General features: G+C 55.0%; 1 protein-coding gene across 1 annotated transcript in view; it reads left to right on the top strand.

The window, feature by feature from the left end:
- Nucleotides 1-19,111, top strand: part of Ptprj (protein tyrosine phosphatase receptor type J) — a 50,101-nt gene that overhangs the window by 8,950 nt on the left and 22,040 nt on the right. The window contains exons 3-10 of the mRNA XM_033756805.1: nt 1,292-1,310; nt 3,856-4,080; nt 7,000-7,254; nt 10,128-10,361; nt 11,266-11,466; nt 15,081-15,344; nt 16,460-16,717; nt 18,944-19,110. Of these exons, the coding sequence (XP_033612696.1) occupies nt 1,292-1,310; nt 3,856-4,080; nt 7,000-7,254; nt 10,128-10,361; nt 11,266-11,466; nt 15,081-15,344; nt 16,460-16,717; nt 18,944-19,110 (1,623 nt within the window). The remainder of the gene's footprint in view (nt 1-1,291; nt 1,311-3,855; nt 4,081-6,999; nt 7,255-10,127; nt 10,362-11,265; nt 11,467-15,080; nt 15,345-16,459; nt 16,718-18,943; nt 19,111) is intronic.

The raw sequence follows: 19,111 nt of genomic DNA, 5'->3' as shown, positions 1-19,111 counted from the left end.
TGAGCCTTTCCATGGCAGGGGAGGGGCGAGGTCATCTTCCCGCCACACCCCGCTGTCACGGGAGAGCATCGACACAGACTTCCTTTTCTCCGCCCTGAACTTCTGCTCAGTGTGTGACACTAGGAACTGGTTGCCTCCGTCTTGGCCCCAGCTGGTTTGCCTTTGATTGACTTTTAGGAGGACGTGGCTTCTGTTGACAGCTTTCCTTACAAAACCTTAGGAGCCTCCCAGGCGTCCTGCGGGTGTCACGTATGGGCATTTTCTTACCTGGGCCGGGGAAGAGAGGGGGTCCTTTGGCTGATAACACGGTCCCAGCTGTCTCCTGCTTGTGGTTCTGGTTCTGGATGAGGCCTCGCTGCCTTGTGGTTTCGTCCTCTTTAAAGGGAGGTGAAAGTGAACATCACATCCCTTGCTTTGTCGTTGTGGTTGCTGGTGCACTTTTCTTGCAAATAACAGATGACCTGGACACCTGGAGTTAAAGCAGTAAGGGGCGTTTTGTGTTCTCAGGCAGGATCTGGAGCTGGAAAGATCTTCAGTTGGCTGATTGAGTAACTCAAGGAACCAGGCGTTGTCTCTGGTTCCACTCAGCCACCTCAGCAGGTGGGTGTTTTCTGCCCACAGAGTGGCTGCAGCAGCCCCAGACATCACAGATGGCTCCCGTGGAGTCCACTGAAGCAGGGTGGCATTTTTCCTCCTTTCCCCCATCGGTGAGGACACTCTTCTCCAGAGACCCCTTGCAGACTCTTGAGTCTCCTTGTCCTGTGTCTTGGTCTAAGTCCCTTAGATCCCTTGGGATCGGAGGTCAGTGCTGACGTTTTTTGGGAAGTCAAGTCCAGAGAGGTGAAAGCGGAGAGGGCGGGCCACTGAGGCGTGACCCAAATGTTTCTGCGCCGGATTCTCTGGTGACCAGGCTGCAACTTCAGGGACACAGATAGAGGCCTGCCCCCCGCCCCCGTTTATTCCTTCTTGTGTGGTGACGGGGTCCAGCGTAGCCCGGGCTGGACTCGAGCTGGTGGCGGAACTCCTGCCTCGGCCCCCCGCGCTGTGGTGACAGGCGAGCCGCTGCACCAGGCTTGCTGTAGGCTTTTGGGGTCCGGACCCGGCCTGCTCTGTGGGTTGACGTCAGTCGGCGCCTCCTGAGGGCTGGGAGGGCGCGGCTTGGGGAGGGGTGTGCGGTCCCGTCGGGACGAGGTCGACTCTGCACCGGGGCCTTGTGCCTCAGTTTCCCTGCAGGGCCCGGAGGGAGGTGCGCGGGGACCCAGGCGCTGACCTGCTGTCTCTTCTCTTGCAGCTCCTGTGCGTCCCAGCCGGTGAGTGCCGCTGTCCCTGCCGCGCGACCGCCCCCTCGTGGGCGCAGCGAGAGTCACAGAAGACGGGGAAACCTGCCACCTTTTCTTTAGAAGTGGGGGGAGGGTGGAGCTGGCCGAGGAAGGGAAGAATTCAGGACTGTGCAGTCCTGACTATGAAAACTTACTTTCTAAGCCCGAACCTGCAGTCCCAGCGACTTGGGATGGAGTTTGGGGCCAGCACGGGCAATGTGATGAAACCTCCTCTTACAAATTCGTGATTGATGGTTCAGAACCAGGCACGCGCCTGTCATCTCAACTGGGAGGCCGAGGCAGGGGGGTCGCTGCGAGTTTGAGGCCAGCCTGGGCTACATAGGCAGACCCTGTCTCAGAAAACCAAAACAGAAAATTTTTTTTTTTTTCCTTTTTGCCGACTTATACCCACAGGCGATTTAACTTAATGAAACAGTAATGGGCTATTTGTACATCGTGTGTGCTGCCTCCCCTCTGTTTTCCTGTTGTTGTGTTGCTCTTGTCTGAAACCTTGCTACATTTAAGAAGCGATGTAGAATCTGTGTGCTCCAACTCTGGAGAACTGGCCTCCCGTGTCTTTGGCTTTTACCGGGGAGGGTATGGGCGCCCGTCTGGGGTACGCTGGCCTGTCCCCAGCTCTGGGCTTGGTCCCCAGTCCTGAAAAACAAAATGTGGGCTGTGACAGGTGATGTGGAAGCCTAAGTTCTGCTGCTGGCTGCAGCTGGTTCATTCCCTGATCTTACAACAAAATGAGAAAAATAAGTGTAGAATAGTAGACTTTCAGTGAAGCTTAATATACAGCATCCATTTGTATGGTTCTTTTTTGTTTTGTTTTGTTTTTTTTTGTTTTTTTTGTGACAGGGTCTCACTATGAATTTGAGACTGACCTGGAACTCACTATGTAGCCCAGGCTGGTCTTGAACTCACAGCGATCCTCCTGCCTCAGCCTCCCGAGTGCTGGGATTACAGGTGTGCGCCACCACTCCCGACCACAGCATCCATTTGAAAGCACCACCCATTCCAGGATTCTGGCCTTACTAATTATTTTTGGTCATATGATATTTCAATAAGACATAGAGGTGATGGTAATAGTTTTCTGTTTTTGTCTTTTGTTTTGGTACCGGGTATTGAACTCAGGACTTTGAGCCTGTGAGGCAGGCCTGGTGCCACTGAGGTAAATCCCTGGCCCTTAATTTTGATTTTTGAGACAGTCACCTTTTGTAGTTCGGGCTGACCCTGAACTCACTATGTAGCCCAGGCTGGTCTCGAACTCACAGTGATACTCCTGCCTCAGCCTCCTGAGTGCTGGGATTACAGACATGTGCCACCTTGCCCAGCAGTTAATATTTTTGAAAAGTATTTTGTTGTGAAAAAAAATGGTAGCTAACGATTGTCCTTAAAATTCAAGAACATTGTTTTTTCTGCTTGGAAAAAATCCCAAATTCTGTGAACTACACAGATAAAGCAGATTGTTCTTGCAGTGCTCTCCACAGGGGCAGGTCTCACCGACACCTTCTAATAAAGCGAATTTTGGTAATAACAGTAATTATGCAGAGCCCCGCACATAGCAGGAGGGAGTGTGGTGCAGCTGGAGTTTCTCCCAGGATCTCTGCACTCAGCCTTAATGCTGCAGCCACGTCCTGCTGTCCAGTGGGAAGCGATGTTGGCAGGGTGCTGTGCGGGAGACGGAGCTGGAGCTGAGTAACTCTCAGGCTGTGTCCTGTGAAGGGGGCTCCTCACACGCACACGCTGTCTTCTTCCCGCTCACGGGCCGGGGTGACAGCAGCCGTGGCTTCCCCTGAGGCCTCCGCTCTCGGCCTGCAGTGGCTCTCTGCCTGCTGTGCCCCCAGTGTCCTCAGTCTGGATCTGGTGCTGACCTCCGGATGGACAGCTGCCTGACAAAGGCTGTGTCCTTTGTCACAGTCCCCACCTGAGGGGTGGCCTTAGGGCTTCAGCAGTGCACACGGGGGCACAGTTCAGCCCACTGGGGAGCAGGATTCAGCTCAGCCCCAGAACTGACCCACACTCAGGCCGTGGAGCTGACCCACCTGGAAGATCGCCTGCTTGTCCCCCTCAGCAGAGCAAGGAGTTAGGAAACTGTCACATGGCTCTCCATAGCTGCAAGGGAGGCTGGGAAATGTAGTCTTCATTCCCCACAACCGTGTGTACACAGAAGCATGGGAATGTAGGATAAAGGAAAGAGAGGGGTGTGTTTTGGGGGGCAAGAGCAGCCTGTGCTGCCCCCCTGTAAACAGAGGCTCAGGGAGGCTCAGAAATGCATCAGGAGGAAGCAGCCAGCAGGGCCCAGCGTCCTCTCCAGAGCCCGTCCTCGGCCTGCCTGTCTCCTCTCCTCTCGAGTGACTCTGGCAGTGTCTGCAGTCCCGTGGCCCGGGTGTTGCAGTTATGATCGGAAGGGGAGCGGCGAGCTCACTGTCCTCAGCGGGCCGTTGTCCGGGGTCGGTCGGTGTGGGGGCTGTGTGACGGCTGTCACCGTCTCCCGGGTCGCGGACCCTTCACTCACCTCGTCTCTCCCCAGCCTTGGATTCAGTGTCTGGTGCTCCGCCGACCATGACAAATGTCAACACAACAGCGATGCCTTGGGGCAGTGACGGCCAGGTGATCCTTCCCAGCGTCTCAGTCCCAGCGGGAGCTGGAGAAGCCGGGCAGAGTGGCCCCATGCCAGGGACCAGCGCCTCTCCTGCCACCCTCGCACCCACACCCAGTGAGACTGAAGGGACATTGCAGACCGCTGACAGCCCCGGTAAGCAGTGAGGCCGTGCTCCTGAAAGGAAAGCTGCTTAGTTTAGAGCTGTTGGGATTTCCATTGTTTTCTTTTAATTACCTAATCAACACCTTAAAAATATTCATAATGACAGTAATACCTATTTGTGATAGAAAATACGTGACAGGAAAAAGAAATCCTATGTAAGTCAGTCAGAAACATCACTGGCAACTTTGAGCTGAACCTGCTGGTGCCTGTCTGTAATCCCAACACTCTAGGAGGCTGAGGCAGGAGGATGTCAAGTTAGAGCACAGCTGGGTGACTTTACAACTCCGTGTCCTTCTCTCAAAAAAAAACGATAATTTTTGATGTGTGCTATTTTATGATTTTTAGATGTGCAGCTGCCTAGTTTAACCTGACTGTTCTCTGCCAATATGAATTTCCCCCCCTTTGGTTACTGGGATCGAACTCAGGACGTTGTGCTTTCTAGGCAGGCGAGGTACCCCTGAGCTACATCCCTGGCCCCAGTATGAATATTTTTACAGCGTAATTTTAACCTGTCTGACATTCCACTGTCTGACTCATAAGAAGGATGATAATAATAGTCCATGTCCATAAATCTGCCCACTGTGTGTTTTATAGATAAAGTTTTATTGGAACATGGTGCTGCTCACTTATCTGCTCTCTGGCTGAGTTCACACTAAAATTGAGTAGGAACAACAGAGAAATTTATGGCTTGTAAAGTCTGAAATATTTGTGCAGGAAAAGTTTTCATATCCCTGGGCTAGACCAGTGGTTCTCAAAGTATGGCCTAGGGGTCTCTGGATGTCCCCTATTTTTCTTTTAAGGATTCTGAGAAGTATTATTATCATAACAACACTGAAATGTTCTTTATTTACTCATAATTGTCACTCTAATGGCAAACAAATGTATGCTTGTACATATATATGTGTGTGTGTGTGTGTGTGTGTGTGTGTGTATATAGATATATATATATATATGTATTTTTTTTGGTGCTGGGGACTGAATTCAGGACCTTGCACTTGCCAGGCAGGCACAGTGCCACGAGCTAACTCCTGTATATGTATATTTTTGAAATAGGTTTTTGCCATATAGTTCAGGCTGGCCTTGACTTCACTGTGTAGCCTAGGCTGGCCTTAAACTGGCAGCAATCCTCCTGCCTCAGCCTCCTGGGTGCTGGGATCATGGGTGTGCACCACCATGCCTAGCTTGTATATTTTTGTGATTAAAATTTTTCCTTATTTATTCATAATGCAGTAAATATCGACAAACATAACCTATATAAGCAAAGATTCTCTGAGATCCTTAATGATTTTTGAGAATACAAAGGGGTCGTGAGATACAAAGTTTTAAAACCATTTTTCTGGAGGTCTTACAGAATTATTTAACCTCTCAAATGCTGGGGAGGTAGATTATTTTTATAATTTTTCATAAGCAACTTTGAGATGCAGTAGTTTTGTTGATTCTGCAAGGGTGATATCAGTTAGCTTTGACAGACTAATCACTGCAATATTGCTAGGGTAATAAAAGAAAGTTGTAGCAGTTCCCAGGGGAAGAAATAATGTTCATTGTTGTTGACGGTCAAGAACAGTGTGGCCCTGGGCTTAGGGTGACCCCTAGTGGCGGAGCGGCCGCCTGTGGCTGGGTTGGCTGCCCAGGACCTGGGGCTTCTGCCGAAGGCCGTTCACAGACGGACTCGGCCCTGCTCACGCTCAGTCACCGAGCTCGGGAACACTCAGGGAAATGGGACGCCAGAGAGACAGAGGGAGCAGCAGGGTCTGACTCCAGAGGGACGGGATTCCTGCGCTCTGGCCAGGAATCCAAACGCTGCCTCCCTCCGGAGAAGCTCAGAGAGCTCACGACCGCCAGGGGCGGGCCTCCAGGCCGCGAGGGACCGGAAGTGAAAACCTCGGCCGAGACGGGGCGTAGTGAAAGCAAAACGGTGCAGAAAGCCTGGGCGAGACAGCGCTGTCTGGGCTAGAGTGAGGAGGTGCTGGCAGGACACCTGGGGCCTCGACGCTCCTGTGATCTGCTGGCCCCAGGAAGCCTCCCGCAGTTCCCAGCCCCGGGGGTGCGGACCGATTGCCCGTGCTTTCCCGTTTCTTGTTGCTCCTCATCAATCTTGAATTTAATGAGGAAGTGTCCATTTGGTAGTTTTACCGCCAGTAGCCGTGATGGCCTGCATGGTTTAAGGTCCTTTTCTGGTTTCTTTGTTTTCTGAGAGGGTGAGGAGGTGGGGGGTAGGGTCTCATACGTAGTCAAGCTGTCCTCGAACTCGAAGCTTCCTGCCTCAGCCTCCTGAGTGCTGGGTTGCAGGCGTCCCCCACTGTGCCTGGCTGGTTTAAGATCTTACACATCTGCAGTTTCACAGATGATGAAGCTGCAGTTCTGAGAGATGAGAGACTGGGAGCTCTCACAAGACCACTGAGCTCTAGGTTTGGAGCGTGCACCTAGATTTAAAAACGTCCAAGCCAGGCCTGGTGGTACAGGCCTCTGAGAGAACAGGACTGCAAGTTTGAGCCCAGCCTGGGCAAGGTAGCGAGAGCTCGTCTCCAGAAAGGTCTGGGATGCAGCTCAGTGCAGAGGCCCGGGGTTCGATCCCCAGTGCCAGCAAAACAAACAAGAACAAAACCAAACCCAGACCCAGCGATCTTATCTCATGCCGGGCCTGGTGACAGCTCCTCTGTGTGTGGCGCGGTGAGTCGGGAGCTTGCTTCAGAGAGGATCCAGACTCTGAGGTTTTAGGGGACAAGTCCAGGTCCCTGCTTGTGAGGGGAACAGGCTTTCGGGCCAGACCTGGGCTCCAGGAGTGTCCTTGTCTTGTCCTGTGTTTGTAAAGTTATTTCTGGAAAGCAGACATACAGGACAGACTTTCCTCTCGCATTTATTTTTTAAATGTATTTTTCCTTTTTTTTTTCCTCTTGAAAACGTTTGAAGCACAAGGAGTTGTGTCTGGCTTCGAAGTACATCCCACCAGTCCAACCAGTGTGGTCCTAACGTGGAAAAAGGAAAACCCATCGGCCTCGGACTGGTATAGGATAGAGGAGGAGACGAGCAACACAGCCGTTAGCACCCAGCAAACGTGGTACAACGTCACGGGCTTGCGTCCGGCGACTACGTACACGTTCTCCATATCCCTGGGAAGGGGTAACAAGACCTGGGGAAAGCCCACCTCCAAAAATGTCACCACAGGTAAGACCACCGGCTCCCAGCCATGGCCACCAACCATTTCTTATCCCATATCCTGTTGGCTGTAGATCAGAGAGCCAGGAGAGAGAGAGAGTAGGATTTTTGGTTTTTGAGACAGGCTGGCCCAGAACATGCGGCGATCCTCCTGCCTCAGCCTCCCAAGTGCTGAGACAAAGGGCCTGTGCCACCTTTCCCAGCTGGAAGTTCTACCTGTTTCCACCTGTTTTGTTTTTAGAATCTGGATTTGTTATGGTGGCTCACACCTACCTTTCTGTGCTGCCCCTGCTCCTTAGAAGGCTGCTCTGGTGACGTCAGCGTCCCTGGTCTTCTCTGCTCCTCAGGAAGCTGAGGCTGTTTCCAGTGAGCTCCTTAGGAAAGTGTTCTGAGTGAGGTGGGAGCCCTGTGATGCTGGACATTAATTAAGACCAGAGCAGGTGGCTGTGACTGTCGTAGCTTAGAAGTCAGGACCTTCGGCCGCCTCTGACAGCTGCAGATTTAGCTGTTTTTCTTTTTTTTTTAAGCTGAAAGGGCTAAAAATTAAAAACTAGTGACCAACAGATGAGCTGCTTTTTTGAAGGCAAGAAGAACGCAGAGGTCCTCTGTTGGTTTCCTGGCTGGTGGTGTGTGTGAGTGCGTGTGTGCGCGTGCGTGTGTGCATGTGTGTGTGTGTGTGTGTGAACTGTGCGACCTTCCTGGCTGGTGGTGTGTGTGCATGTGTGTGTGTGTGTGAACTGTGCGACCTTCCTGGCTGGTGGAGGCTGCAGAAGCCCGACCCTGGGTCCCATGGCTTGAAGTGAGGTAGGTCCAGCACAGTGTCCCTTCTGGACCCCCGAGGTTTTTCTGGTACCAGGGATCGAATTCAGGACCTGTGCTCGACAGGCAGGCGCAGCTCCACTGAGGCATAAACACCCCTGGCTGGACCACTGAGTTTTTAAAATTTTTACTGATATGCAGAATGTGTTAAGCTTTATACATATAATGGAGCTCAGTGTCTGCTGCATCCCAAGTGCTAACAAAAGCTCTAGTAGTGAAGAATGGCAGCGTGTCATTTTATAATAGTCAGCACTCTGGCTTTTCAAATTTGGTTTTCAGAATTTATCTTCAAGTAAATCTAGTCACGCTTTTAAACACTGCTTTAGGTCACTCCAAGCTTGGCAGTTAACATATGGCATAAACAAGAAAATAATCACAATCTGATGAATAACAGATAGGCCTGGGATTTAGCTCAGTGGTTCTGCCGGTTGCCTGCCTCTCAAGCACAAGGTCCTGAGTTCATTCCCCTGTACCAACACACACACACACACACACACACTCGGGCTGGAATGTACCTGACAGTGAAGGCCCTAGGTAGGTTCAATCTCCAGTACCTCAAAAAGAAAATGAGATAAATAACAGATAACATTGTAGGCCTTAAACACACAGCACAAGGAAATGGCGGTGATGGTGCAAGTCAGTAGTTATGAAGTCACTACAGTACCTTGGCCTCGACGCAGGCCGTTTGAGTCACCCGGCTGGATACCCAGTTTTCAGAGTGGGAGCACAGCCTACAGCATCACTTCTAACACCGCAAACACGTAGAGAATGAGGAATTTGTTTTTATTAATAAATTACACCCTCGGCAGTTATGACCAACACCTTAGTATGAAGATGTTCACATTATATCAGTCATAACTGTGGGCTTACTTTAAAAGGTGCTGAATGGATTAAACGGAGACAGCAGTGCTTCCCCTCATGTGATTGATCTTACCGTGTTTACAGCTTTCGAGACCTACAACACTTCACACTGATGCGCACACTCATATTTCAGCCTGATGTGCTCGACTCTGTTACTCGGTCAACTGCTCATTTTCCCTGAACTTAATGCCCCTCCCCTTTTGGTACCGGGGATTGAACTCGGATCCTTCTGCTTGCAAGGCAGGTGGCACCACTGAGCTAAACCCCCGGCCCTACTCTGAAATTAAAGTTGTAGTATTTAGACCACTGAGTTTTGACATACATTTTTCGGTAGCCAGAAAACTATTTCTTTAGACAGAATATTGCTCCGAAGGCCAACAGTTAAAACAACAGCAGCAGCAGCATAACGAGGGTGGAGGATGCGGCTGTAGTGGTAGAGCGCCTGCCGGGCGTGTGAGTCCTCAGCACTGTCAAACCCAGCCGAGCCACGGTGGAGCGAAGCCATAGAAACGTGTGTGGGTGGTGACTCAGATCTCGCCCCAGAGATATTTGACGTGGGAATCTGGGTACCGGGCAGATCCCCTTGTTTCCGTGTTGGGCGGTGTGGGGTTTCCCTGTTCAGCCCCCAGATCTCTCTGTCTTTTCTCTGTCTCTCTGTCCCTCTCATCCGCTGTGCTTGGGCCCCACTGCCAGCCAGAGCGCGTGCTCCTGGCCGAGCCAGCTGCCCCTGGGCCTGGTCTCCTGAGTGTCATTTTGGCTGACGTGCTCTGATTAATGCCATGCCGGCCACATGAGCCGCCAGCAGCAGGGGCCAGGGAGCGTTCCTGACAGTTGCCTTGGGCCGGGGCGCAGGGCTGCAGCCTCGGTGCCAGCGTCTCTGTGGCATGGCCTTGAAGGGAGGCCTGAGATGCGACAGACGGTGACTCCTTTTGCGACTCTGCCCTTGATGTCTGAAGCAACTGTCATTAGAGGCTGCTGTCTGGGCACACTTTGAAGCAGAGGTTAAGTCACTGTGGGTTCGTCTCGGAGACCGGTACAGGCCCTGAGTGATCTTGGTCTTGAGGTTCACTCCTTCCCCGTCCTCCGAGCTCCCCCTACGTGGTGTTGGAGGCCTGGGTGCTCACTCCGGCGTAGTGGACATGTTCTCGGTGATCACGGAAGCCGACGCCGAGCCCGTGCTTGTCCCCTGTGTCTGTCCGCAGAGCCTCTTCCGGTGTGGGGCCTGCGCGTGGCCTTCATGGGGCGCACACAGGTTGTCCTCACCTGGGGCAGCGACAGCAGCACTGCCTCCTGCCGGCTGCTTCTTGAGAGCATCGGAAGCCAGCAGATGCTGACCAGCATTCCAGACCTGCGGCCCGGGTTTCAGCGAGTTATTCTCAGTCTCCCAGGATCGGACGAGGCGCAGAGCGAACCCCCGGTTACCCCAAGTGGCTCAGGTGAGATTTGACTTCCTGTAACTTAGCAGATTTAAAAAATATTGTTCTTGGGTTGTGTCGGCTTCAGAGGTAGAGAGGTGGTTAGGGCCCTCGCTGTTTACAGAAGGAAGGAGGCGCCCGGTGCAGGACGGCGGAGCTTGGCGCCCAGGGAGGCGGAGGGCCTGGAGCTTTGCTCTTCCGCTGCCACACAGCAGGCCCTTGCGGGGTCCGTGAGGAGCGCACCCCATCCCGTTAGGAAAGGGGCACCAGCGGGCAATGTGCTGATTCCGCTGTGTGTCCGGTGAGGTGAGGAGGGCACGGACGTAGGCCCCACTTCCCCTGAGGGGACCGAGCTACTGAGTGGTGTCAGGGCTCTTGACTGCGAGAGGCAGACGGAAGCCAGACTTCACACGACTTCCACTAAGAGTGTGCCCGGCACAAGACGGCCGCTCTCAGCTCTCCTCTCTGCGGCCCTGCCTCCGTGCGGCCGGGGGAAGTGATCCTCCAGTGGGCTTTTCTTAGCCAAGTTGGAACCACGGAGCTGGCCCTGGAAAACCCTGTTGGGTTGGGAGAAGATCCTGTCCCAGAGGAGGAAAATGGTCCATCATGGGTGTGGTGGTGCACACCTGTCATTCCAGCGCTTGAGAGGCTGAGGCAGGAGGATTGCTGTGAGTTTGAGGCCAGCCGGGGGTACATAGCAAAACCCAGTCTCCAAAAAACAAAATACATAAAACATGGTCCAAACTAGCAGAGTGGAGAGAGGCACAGCGTGTCTGGGTGTCCTAAGCGGAAGGACAAAGTGAGATACGGGGTGTTCCGGAGAGCAGACCGCTCCCGGGGAGGCAGGAGCAGGTGTTTGCGGGGTGTCGCCCTGGCCCGAGGGTGTGTCATCGGGTGGTTGAGGTCCTTCTCTCTGCCATGACAGGTGCCGGTGGCATAGTGAGCAGCACCCCCATCCCTGCGTATTGGAGCCTGGAGCACACAGGCCTGGACTCCGACCTGGAGACCCGAGACACAGAAGTCCTGATCGCGGGGCTGCAGCCCGACGCGCACTACAGCGCCGCTGTGTACCCTCGGGCGGCGGACAGCACAGAGGGACAGCCGCGGGGCGTGGAGTTCCAGACAAGTATGTGCGCTCGCTCTACCTCCCTGGGGTGGGAGCTGCCTCGCTGAGCAGCCAGCCCCGTCCTGGGAGAGACTCTGGACCTTGGGGACCCGGGGAGCCCTGTCCTGCTTGGCCTCTGTGGTGTGGGAACTCAGGAGGACGTGGGCAGCTGCTTCCTGTGTGTCACCCCTGCCTCTGAGAGGAGCTGCAGTCGGCTGGTGCGATACTTCAGCATGGGCAAATCTCCCCCTTTCTGGCCTCCTTCAAAATCTGTGCTCGCTTTCTGTCGCCGTCCACTGCGGTGCTCAGGGCCGAGTCCTCCTGACTCTTCAGTCTCAGCTCTGGGACCCCGCTGGGATTCACGGGTGTCTTGGCCCTACCCCATGGCCGAGACACCGTGCCCAGCACCCAGGCTCCCAAGAGGAGAGGTTGGTTTTGGTTCAGGGTTTTGGTCCAGGGCTGGCTCCCAGGCAGCCAGGAAGTGGGGAGGGGGGACCCGAGCACCCAGGGGACCCCTCCGCCAGGCCCCCTTCTGAGGGCTCAAAGCTGACTTCGCCATGAGGGTGGTGCCCACATGGGAGGCTTTGGCTTGGTGCTGATGAGAGAGAACAGAAATGCACAGTCCTTGCTCCCAGGAGCCTGCACTGGGGACAGGGGACTCAGTGTGTTGAGCACATGGTTAGGCCCCGTGAGCCTAACCATGGGACAAATGTCTCAGTGTCACCACCCTGGGGGCTTGGTGGCAGGAAGTGTGAACCAACTGGGATCCCCTTACCAAGCAAGGCTGGCATGGGCTCCATGAACTGAGGCCCTAAAGTTGGAGGCTCGCAGAGCGGGAACAGAAAACAGCCTGGCACCAGGAGACCCTGGAAGGCTGGGCCACACTCATCCAGGGACAGCCTCAGATTCACAGTCCCTGGGGGGAGAGTGTTTCACACACCTGCTGGCCTGGTGGCTGTGCTGGGAGAGGGAGGTGCTGTCCCCCAGCAGCTGTGGGTGACAGCCCTTCCTACCCAGGAACTTGCAAGCACTGTAGGCTGCTGAGGCAGAAGAGTCACAAGTTTGAGCCCAGCTTGGGAAACTAAATGATTTAGCAAGACTCTGTCTCAAAATAAAAAATAAAAAGGGCTGGGGGTGTAGGTGAGGGCAAAGGCCCTGGTTCAATGCCCAGGCCCATGAAACCAAACCAATCCAACCCAGCCCAACCCAAACAAAAACTACCCAGCGGCACCCAGCTGGGAGGGTGGCCTAGGGTCCCAGGCCCCAGATGCTGAGGACTGGAGATGGAATGAGGGAAGGCGGGGTAAGGAGGGAGTGAATTTGGTGACATCCCGAGGACACTGCTTGTTCCAGAGGCCTGGGTTTAATTTCTGGATGATGCTAGGTGTGAGAATGATCTCTCCCGTGCTCTTAGAGAAAGGAGAGCAGTGGGGCTTAGGAACCCTGCACATGTCCAGACCAGACTGGAGAACCCAGGCAGGAAGTTGGTGAAGGTCAGGCCAGCCAGAGGAAGAACAGCTTTCCTGGTATCTGCCTGGGTCGCCTCCCTTCTTTCCTTTCCTCTGGTAACGCGCACGGTGTAGGAGAGATGCTCAGGAGCTGCCCCGAGCCGGCGGATGGCAGGGGGCACAGCTTGGTCCCCAGAGGGGAGTTCTGAGGAGGAGGCAGGGCTGCTGCATGGGGCTGTGGGCTGTGGAGGGTCCCCCTTGGTTGACAGGCGAGGGATTGCCCTTACCTGTCAGGCCCGGGCCGGGTCCCTCCAGAGGAAGGTTTGGAGTGTTCCCCACAGGATCACTGTGAGTCTTGCTCCCCATGGTAGCCATGTTCAGAGGTGGGGGAGATTGGATCACGAGGACTCGATTCTCATCCGTGATTAATTAATTCATTGATGGATCAATACATGGATTAATAAATGGATTCCTTCATTGACAGGTTCACAATTTGATGGGTCATGTTGGGAGGCAGTGGGAACTTAGGAAGTGAGCCTAGCTGAAGGGAGAGGCCCTTGGAGGAGTGGCCTTAGGGGCTGTATTTTGTCCCTGGCCCTGTCCTTCCTCTGCTTCCTGGGCTCCATGAGGTGAGCCTCTTTCCTCCGCCACCCCTTCCACTTCCACACAGGCCCAGGGATGAGGGAGCCAGTCATGGACGGAAACTGTGAAACGTGGGCCAGAGAAGTGATTTTCTCAGGCATTTTGTCACAGGGTTGAAGCACTGATGGACGCAGGCCTTCTTGACTTGCTAAAAGGGGTCCTGTGGGTTAGTGTGGGCCTTAAGTTAAATTGCTTTTTAAAGAAATTTACATGAAAGTAAAGAAGTAATGATTGTATCTCAGGCTCTTGGTGGTCTGAATACAAACATATCCTGGCATGTGTTTAAATAGCTTAGCACTTCATAAATAATTATTGCATATCCTGTTTTGTGTATGTGAGAGAGAGAGAGCGCAAGCACACACAGTTTAGTCAGTTTTGGCTGCCATAACAAGTTACCAAAACCAGGGCAGCTTTCAGCCTGTGAGTGTAGAGGGACAAATATTCAGCCTGTTGCAATACTCACACATATGTACACAGGCACGTACGTGCGATGTGTGTGCACACTCACGCACACACGCACACTCACGCACACACCCCTAGTGCCTGGCATTCTGTAGGTGACTGGCGAGGTGCAGCAGGGTCAAGGACACCTGGAGCCCAGTATCTTAGTTACCTTTTCTCGTGGCGGAGACAAAATACCCGAAATGCAGAGTTAGAGGAGGAAAGCTTTATTTAGCTCACAGTTTGTAGGGGTTTCAGCCCAGAATTGGCTGGTTACAGGGCAGGGTGGCACAGCAGAGGGGCACTGCAGAGGAGAAACAGTTCATGGCAGGCAGAAGGCAGCAAAAGCAAGCGAGCAGGGACAAGGGACAAGCCTCTTTCTGTCCCTTGTCTTATCCAGGCTATGCTCACACCCGTAACCCTAGCACTGCACCATGAATCAATCCCAGCGTCACAGACCCTAGATCCAGCCACCTCTGAGAAGCTCCCCCACGACCCCATGAGGCACTGGGGGACAGCTAGACAGAGCCCTAACACCCTGCAAGAGTGGAGCCTGGGAGGACGCGTGACCGGCAGGGGTGATGGATCTGGACCTCAGCCCGGGTCGTGTCACTCAGTGGCTCCTGCTCCCTGGTGCTGCATCGTGTGGGGCTCGGCCTCCTGGGGCACAGGGAGGGGCAGGGTGAGCCATGTTCCTGCCGACCCTGTCTTTGGGGTAGGATTGTCACCCATTTCAGGCACCAAGAAGTTGAGCTTCTTGCCGGGCAGTGAACGCGTGGCTGGCCCGGAAGCACGTGTGTGACCCGCATTCATGGTGGAAGGGCGGCGTCACACTCAGGCACATGGCTGGGGACGCTTCTGGTCGCTGTGCCAGGGCAGGGCACGCGATGGTCCCTGTAGCGTTGAGCGTGGAGCGTCATTTCCTGGACAGGCAGCTCACGGGGCCCAAGGGTCGCCTGGGCGGGCTTGTGGCCGGGACCCATGTTGGCGCCTGGTCCTGGGTGAATGGGGACGAGGGGTGGGCGCTGAGTGGTTCACAGGCTGCGTGGCGCACGCTGGTGACCGCGGTCTCCCCTCCTGGCGCGGCCATCTTTGTCTTCGCAGACTCCGAGCAGGTGTTTGACATCAGGGCCGTGAATGTCAGTGCCACGAGCCTGGGCCTGGCCTGGAAAATGCGGCACAGCGGGTCGTCCTCTGCCTACACCTATGGGGTCCACGTGGCCGGGGACGCTGAGTCCTTCAACCTCACCACCCAGGAGCCTTGCGCCGATGTTGCCGAACTCAGCTCGAGCACCCTGTACCGCATCACCGTGCACCCCCTGCTGCGAGGGGCGGTGGGCACGCCGGGGTTCCTGCAGGTGTACACCCGTGAGTTTGCCGCTGCCTCCTGCCCGTCCTGCGTGGTAGCCTCGCAGGTCCCTGGGGCCCCCTACCCCTCAGGGCGGGGGACAGAAGAACAGCTGCCCTTGCCCACGCGCCCCGCAGCCCTGTGATGTGGGTGGCGTTCGCCCCTTCTTTTGGCCGAAGAAGCCAAGGCGGGGAGAGGGGCTGTAGGCGTGTGTCACACGGGGACAGCGGAGGCCAGGTGAAACCTCTGCTCTGTCCCTGCTCCTGCCCGGGAGTGTCAGCTCTTCTGCTGGGGTAGGGACCAGGGGGAGAAGGAGGACCCGGGTGCTCACGTCCTGGTGTCCCTGGAACGTCGGTGGTGGAAGGGAGCGGGTTGCTTACGTGTCCCGTAAGGGTGAGCTGGTCGGTGGGCCGCAGGCACAGCACTTCCTGTTGGAACGCAGGTCACAGTGTGGCGTGGCGCTGGAGTAGGGCCTGGGTGCACGGCCGCGTGGCCGCCGGCACTGCAGTGGTCTTCAGGGTAGGCGCTGGGCTCCTGTTACAGATGAGAAAATGTCAGCCCAGCACGGCTGAAAATTGGCCCAAGTCCACTGAGCCAGCAGATGGCAGAGCAGGGTCTGGGACCCAGGAGTGCCTGGTGCAGGGCCCGGGCTCACCCTGCAGGAGTCCCTCAGCCAGGAGCCTGGGTGTCCCAGCCCACACTTGCCTGCTGCCTCCTTACCTGGTCTTCTGTGCTGGCTCTAGGGAGAAGATGAGATCTGCTTACATTTCTTCACCTTTGGCTTTTTTTTGGGGGGGTACTGGGCATTAAACTTGTTTTGGGGGCCAAGAGCAGCCTGTGCTGCCCCCCTGTAAACAGAGGCTCAGGGAGGCTCAGAAATGCATCAGGAGGAAGCAGCCAGCAGGGCCAGCGTCCCCTCCAGAGCCCGTCCTCGGCCTGCCTGTCTCCTCTCCTCTCGAGTGACTCTGGCAGTGTCTGCAGTCCCGTGGCCCGGGTGTTGCAGTTACGATCGGAAGGGGAGCGGCGAGCTCACTGTCCTCCGCGGGCCGTTGTCCGGGTCGGTCGGTGTGGGGGCTGTGACGGCTGTCACCGTCTCCCGGGTCGCGGACCCTTCACTCACCTCGTCTCTCCACAGCCCCTTCTCCGGTCTCTGACCTCCGAGTGCTGAAGGTGGGCCCGAGGGAGATTGACCTCGCTTGGCACAGCAATGACTCAGAGTCCTTTAAGATTGTCACAACCAGGGAGGGATCTGGAGAATTTCACAGCCAAATAGTCCGCCTTGCAGAGGCGCTCATCCGGGACCTGAAGCCTGCAACCAGCTACTGTTTCACAGTGTTCCCGCTAGGACCCAACGGGACCCAGGGGGAGCGCACGGGCATTTGCAGTCAGACTGGTAAGTGCGTGGCTGTGCCATTGCCAGACGGTGGCTGGTTTGTAGGTGTTGCGTCTTCCAAATATTTTTCTTTTAATTAGGGAAAAATCTTAAAAATAACTTATGAGCATAGTGTTATTCAGTACAGAGCAGCAAAAACAAGAGCAAAAAAATCAGCAACCGGAATGAATCTCTGATACAGTTTTAGCACACACACACACACACACACACACACACACACACACACACGTGCACAGACCTTGCGGCTCTGGGATCACGTGCCAGCTCGTTGTCTTTCCAGTGTAAGCGCTGCGCCAAGTCACTGGTGCGCCTGCCTTGGTCACGTGGTCTGACCACCAGGGCTGGTGGGTGATAGTGGCCCACCGTGTGTTTTGTAGCTACAGTTTTACTGACACACAACCCTGCTCGTGCTTTTTCTTTCTTTCTTTTTTTGGTACCGGGATCGAACTTGGGACCTTGCGCTTGTGAAGCAGGCAGCGGGACCACTGAGCCAAATCCCCGGCGAGACAGGCAGATCTCGAAAATATTATGTCAAGTAGAGTACGCCAGGCACAGAACGACAAATAACGTGGCTTCACTTATTTGAAGCGCAGGTTCATCGAGGCCGAAGGAGGAATGAATGGAAGTCATCATAAAGGAGAGGGAAATGGGAAGTTAGTGTTTAGTGAACTGTCTGGGCCACTTTCCCAGTGGTGAGACGCAGTACCCAGCACCCACAGCTTAAAGGAGGAGAGGTTTGTTTTGACTCACGGCTCCAGTCTGTGCGGTTTGGCTCCAAGGCCGGAACAGGTGGGCGGAGGGGCCTGGCGGAGGGAATCGTGCTCATCCTGTGGCGGCCAGGAGGAGCCGGGGACGAGCATGCGCCCTCCCAGGCCACGTCTGCCGACGTCTGCAGCCAGGCCCCACCTCCTGACAGCACATTTGGCTGTAAGCTCATCGATAGAGGATCCCGCTGGCCAGTCCAGCACCCTGGAGCCCGTCCCTCCGCACACATCCACATTCTGGAGACATCGTAGATGTCACTGAGGTCATACTGAGGATGACAGGAAGGTTTGGGCTGTGATGATGGTGATGGTTGCACAGCATTGGGGTGTCTTCCATGCTACCCAGATGTGTACTGGCGGGTGGTTAAAGGTGGTAAAATATGCATGTTTTGTAACAAAAGGAAGAGAAGTACACTTTACCTTTCTAGCGCCGTCGAATGCCCTTTCTCTCCGTGGTCGTGTTTCCTTACGTCGCTGTAGGTGTTGTCCTGGTCGCCTGCTTGTGTGTGGGCTCTGGTTTTCCCCGAGTCCACCCCACCCCAACTTCCTGTAGGTGCCTTACTGCGTGTGAATGCTTCCTCCGCGGCCGCTCATGGTTCACAGCCTCTCCCTCTTTGGAAGGGAGAGTATTCAGGTTACTGCTCTTTCTGTTTATGGAGAAGTCTGCCCCCGTTAGTCTTTTGCCTCTGGAATCCCTTTGATCTCAAGGAGTCTGGGGGCAGGGAAGGGCCCTCTGCAAGCTGCTTCCCTTAGGAAGAGCCTGCTTCAGAGGCCCGGGATTTAGCTCAGTGGGGCCGCTGCCCGAGTTCGATCCCTGGTACCAAAAAAAAAAGAGCCAGCCTTAAAAGTGATATAATTCGTTTTGGGTTAGACAGGACCGGGCATGCATGTGCCACTTTCACAGTGAGAATATTCCTCTCTCCTGTCCCATCCCTGGAGGTGACCTTGGTCACTAGGAGAGAGGAAGGCAGTCCCCAGCACCTCGCTCCGTTTCCGCGTCCTTCTTCAGTGGCTGGGCTTGTCCCGGGTGCGTTTCTTCTGAGTGAGCGGTTTTGTCAAACAAACTCTTTACTGAGCTGCGAGGTCCATGCCCGAGAGTGCAGCCCATGCACTCGGGGTAGCAGCTCAGGTCGTTCTGATGATAAAAGCGGGAGATGGGGAGCTTGTGGCTCGACCAGCACCTCGCTCCGTTTCCGCGTCCTTCTTCAGTGGCTGGGCTTGTCCCGGGTGCGTTTCTTCTGAGTGAGCGGTTTTGTCAAACAAACTCTTTACTGAGCTGCGAGGTCCATGCCCGAGAGTGCAGCCCATGCACTCGGGGTAGCAGCTCAGGTCGTTCTGATGATAAAAGCGGGAGATGGGGAGCTTGTGGCTCGAAAGTTTCAGAGGTGCGCGAGAGCGAGTTCTGCCAACGCGGACCAAGCTGGTCCTACACCGGCCCGACCCTTCCTCCCTCCCTTTCCAGCCTCCAGCGCCGTTTTCGGCCTCCGCGTGGTCACCGTCACCAGCACGGGGATGGAGCTGGAGTGGCAGAACACAGACCCGGCCTCCGAGTACGTGTACCGCGTGCTGGTCCAGTCGGCCTTCAACTCCAGCGAGAGCCACAGCTCCGGGAGGGCCGCCTCGCTGGGGG

Source organism: Fukomys damarensis, unplaced genomic scaffold (genome assembly GCF_012274545.1).
Source record: "Fukomys damarensis isolate Sample0158 unplaced genomic scaffold, DMR_v1.0_HiC HiC_scaffold_27, whole genome shotgun sequence".
Lineage (NCBI taxonomy): Eukaryota > Metazoa > Chordata > Mammalia > Rodentia > Bathyergidae > Fukomys > Fukomys damarensis.
Note: the sequence above shows the minus strand (reverse complement) of the source record. Positions and strands in the feature narration are given on the sequence as shown.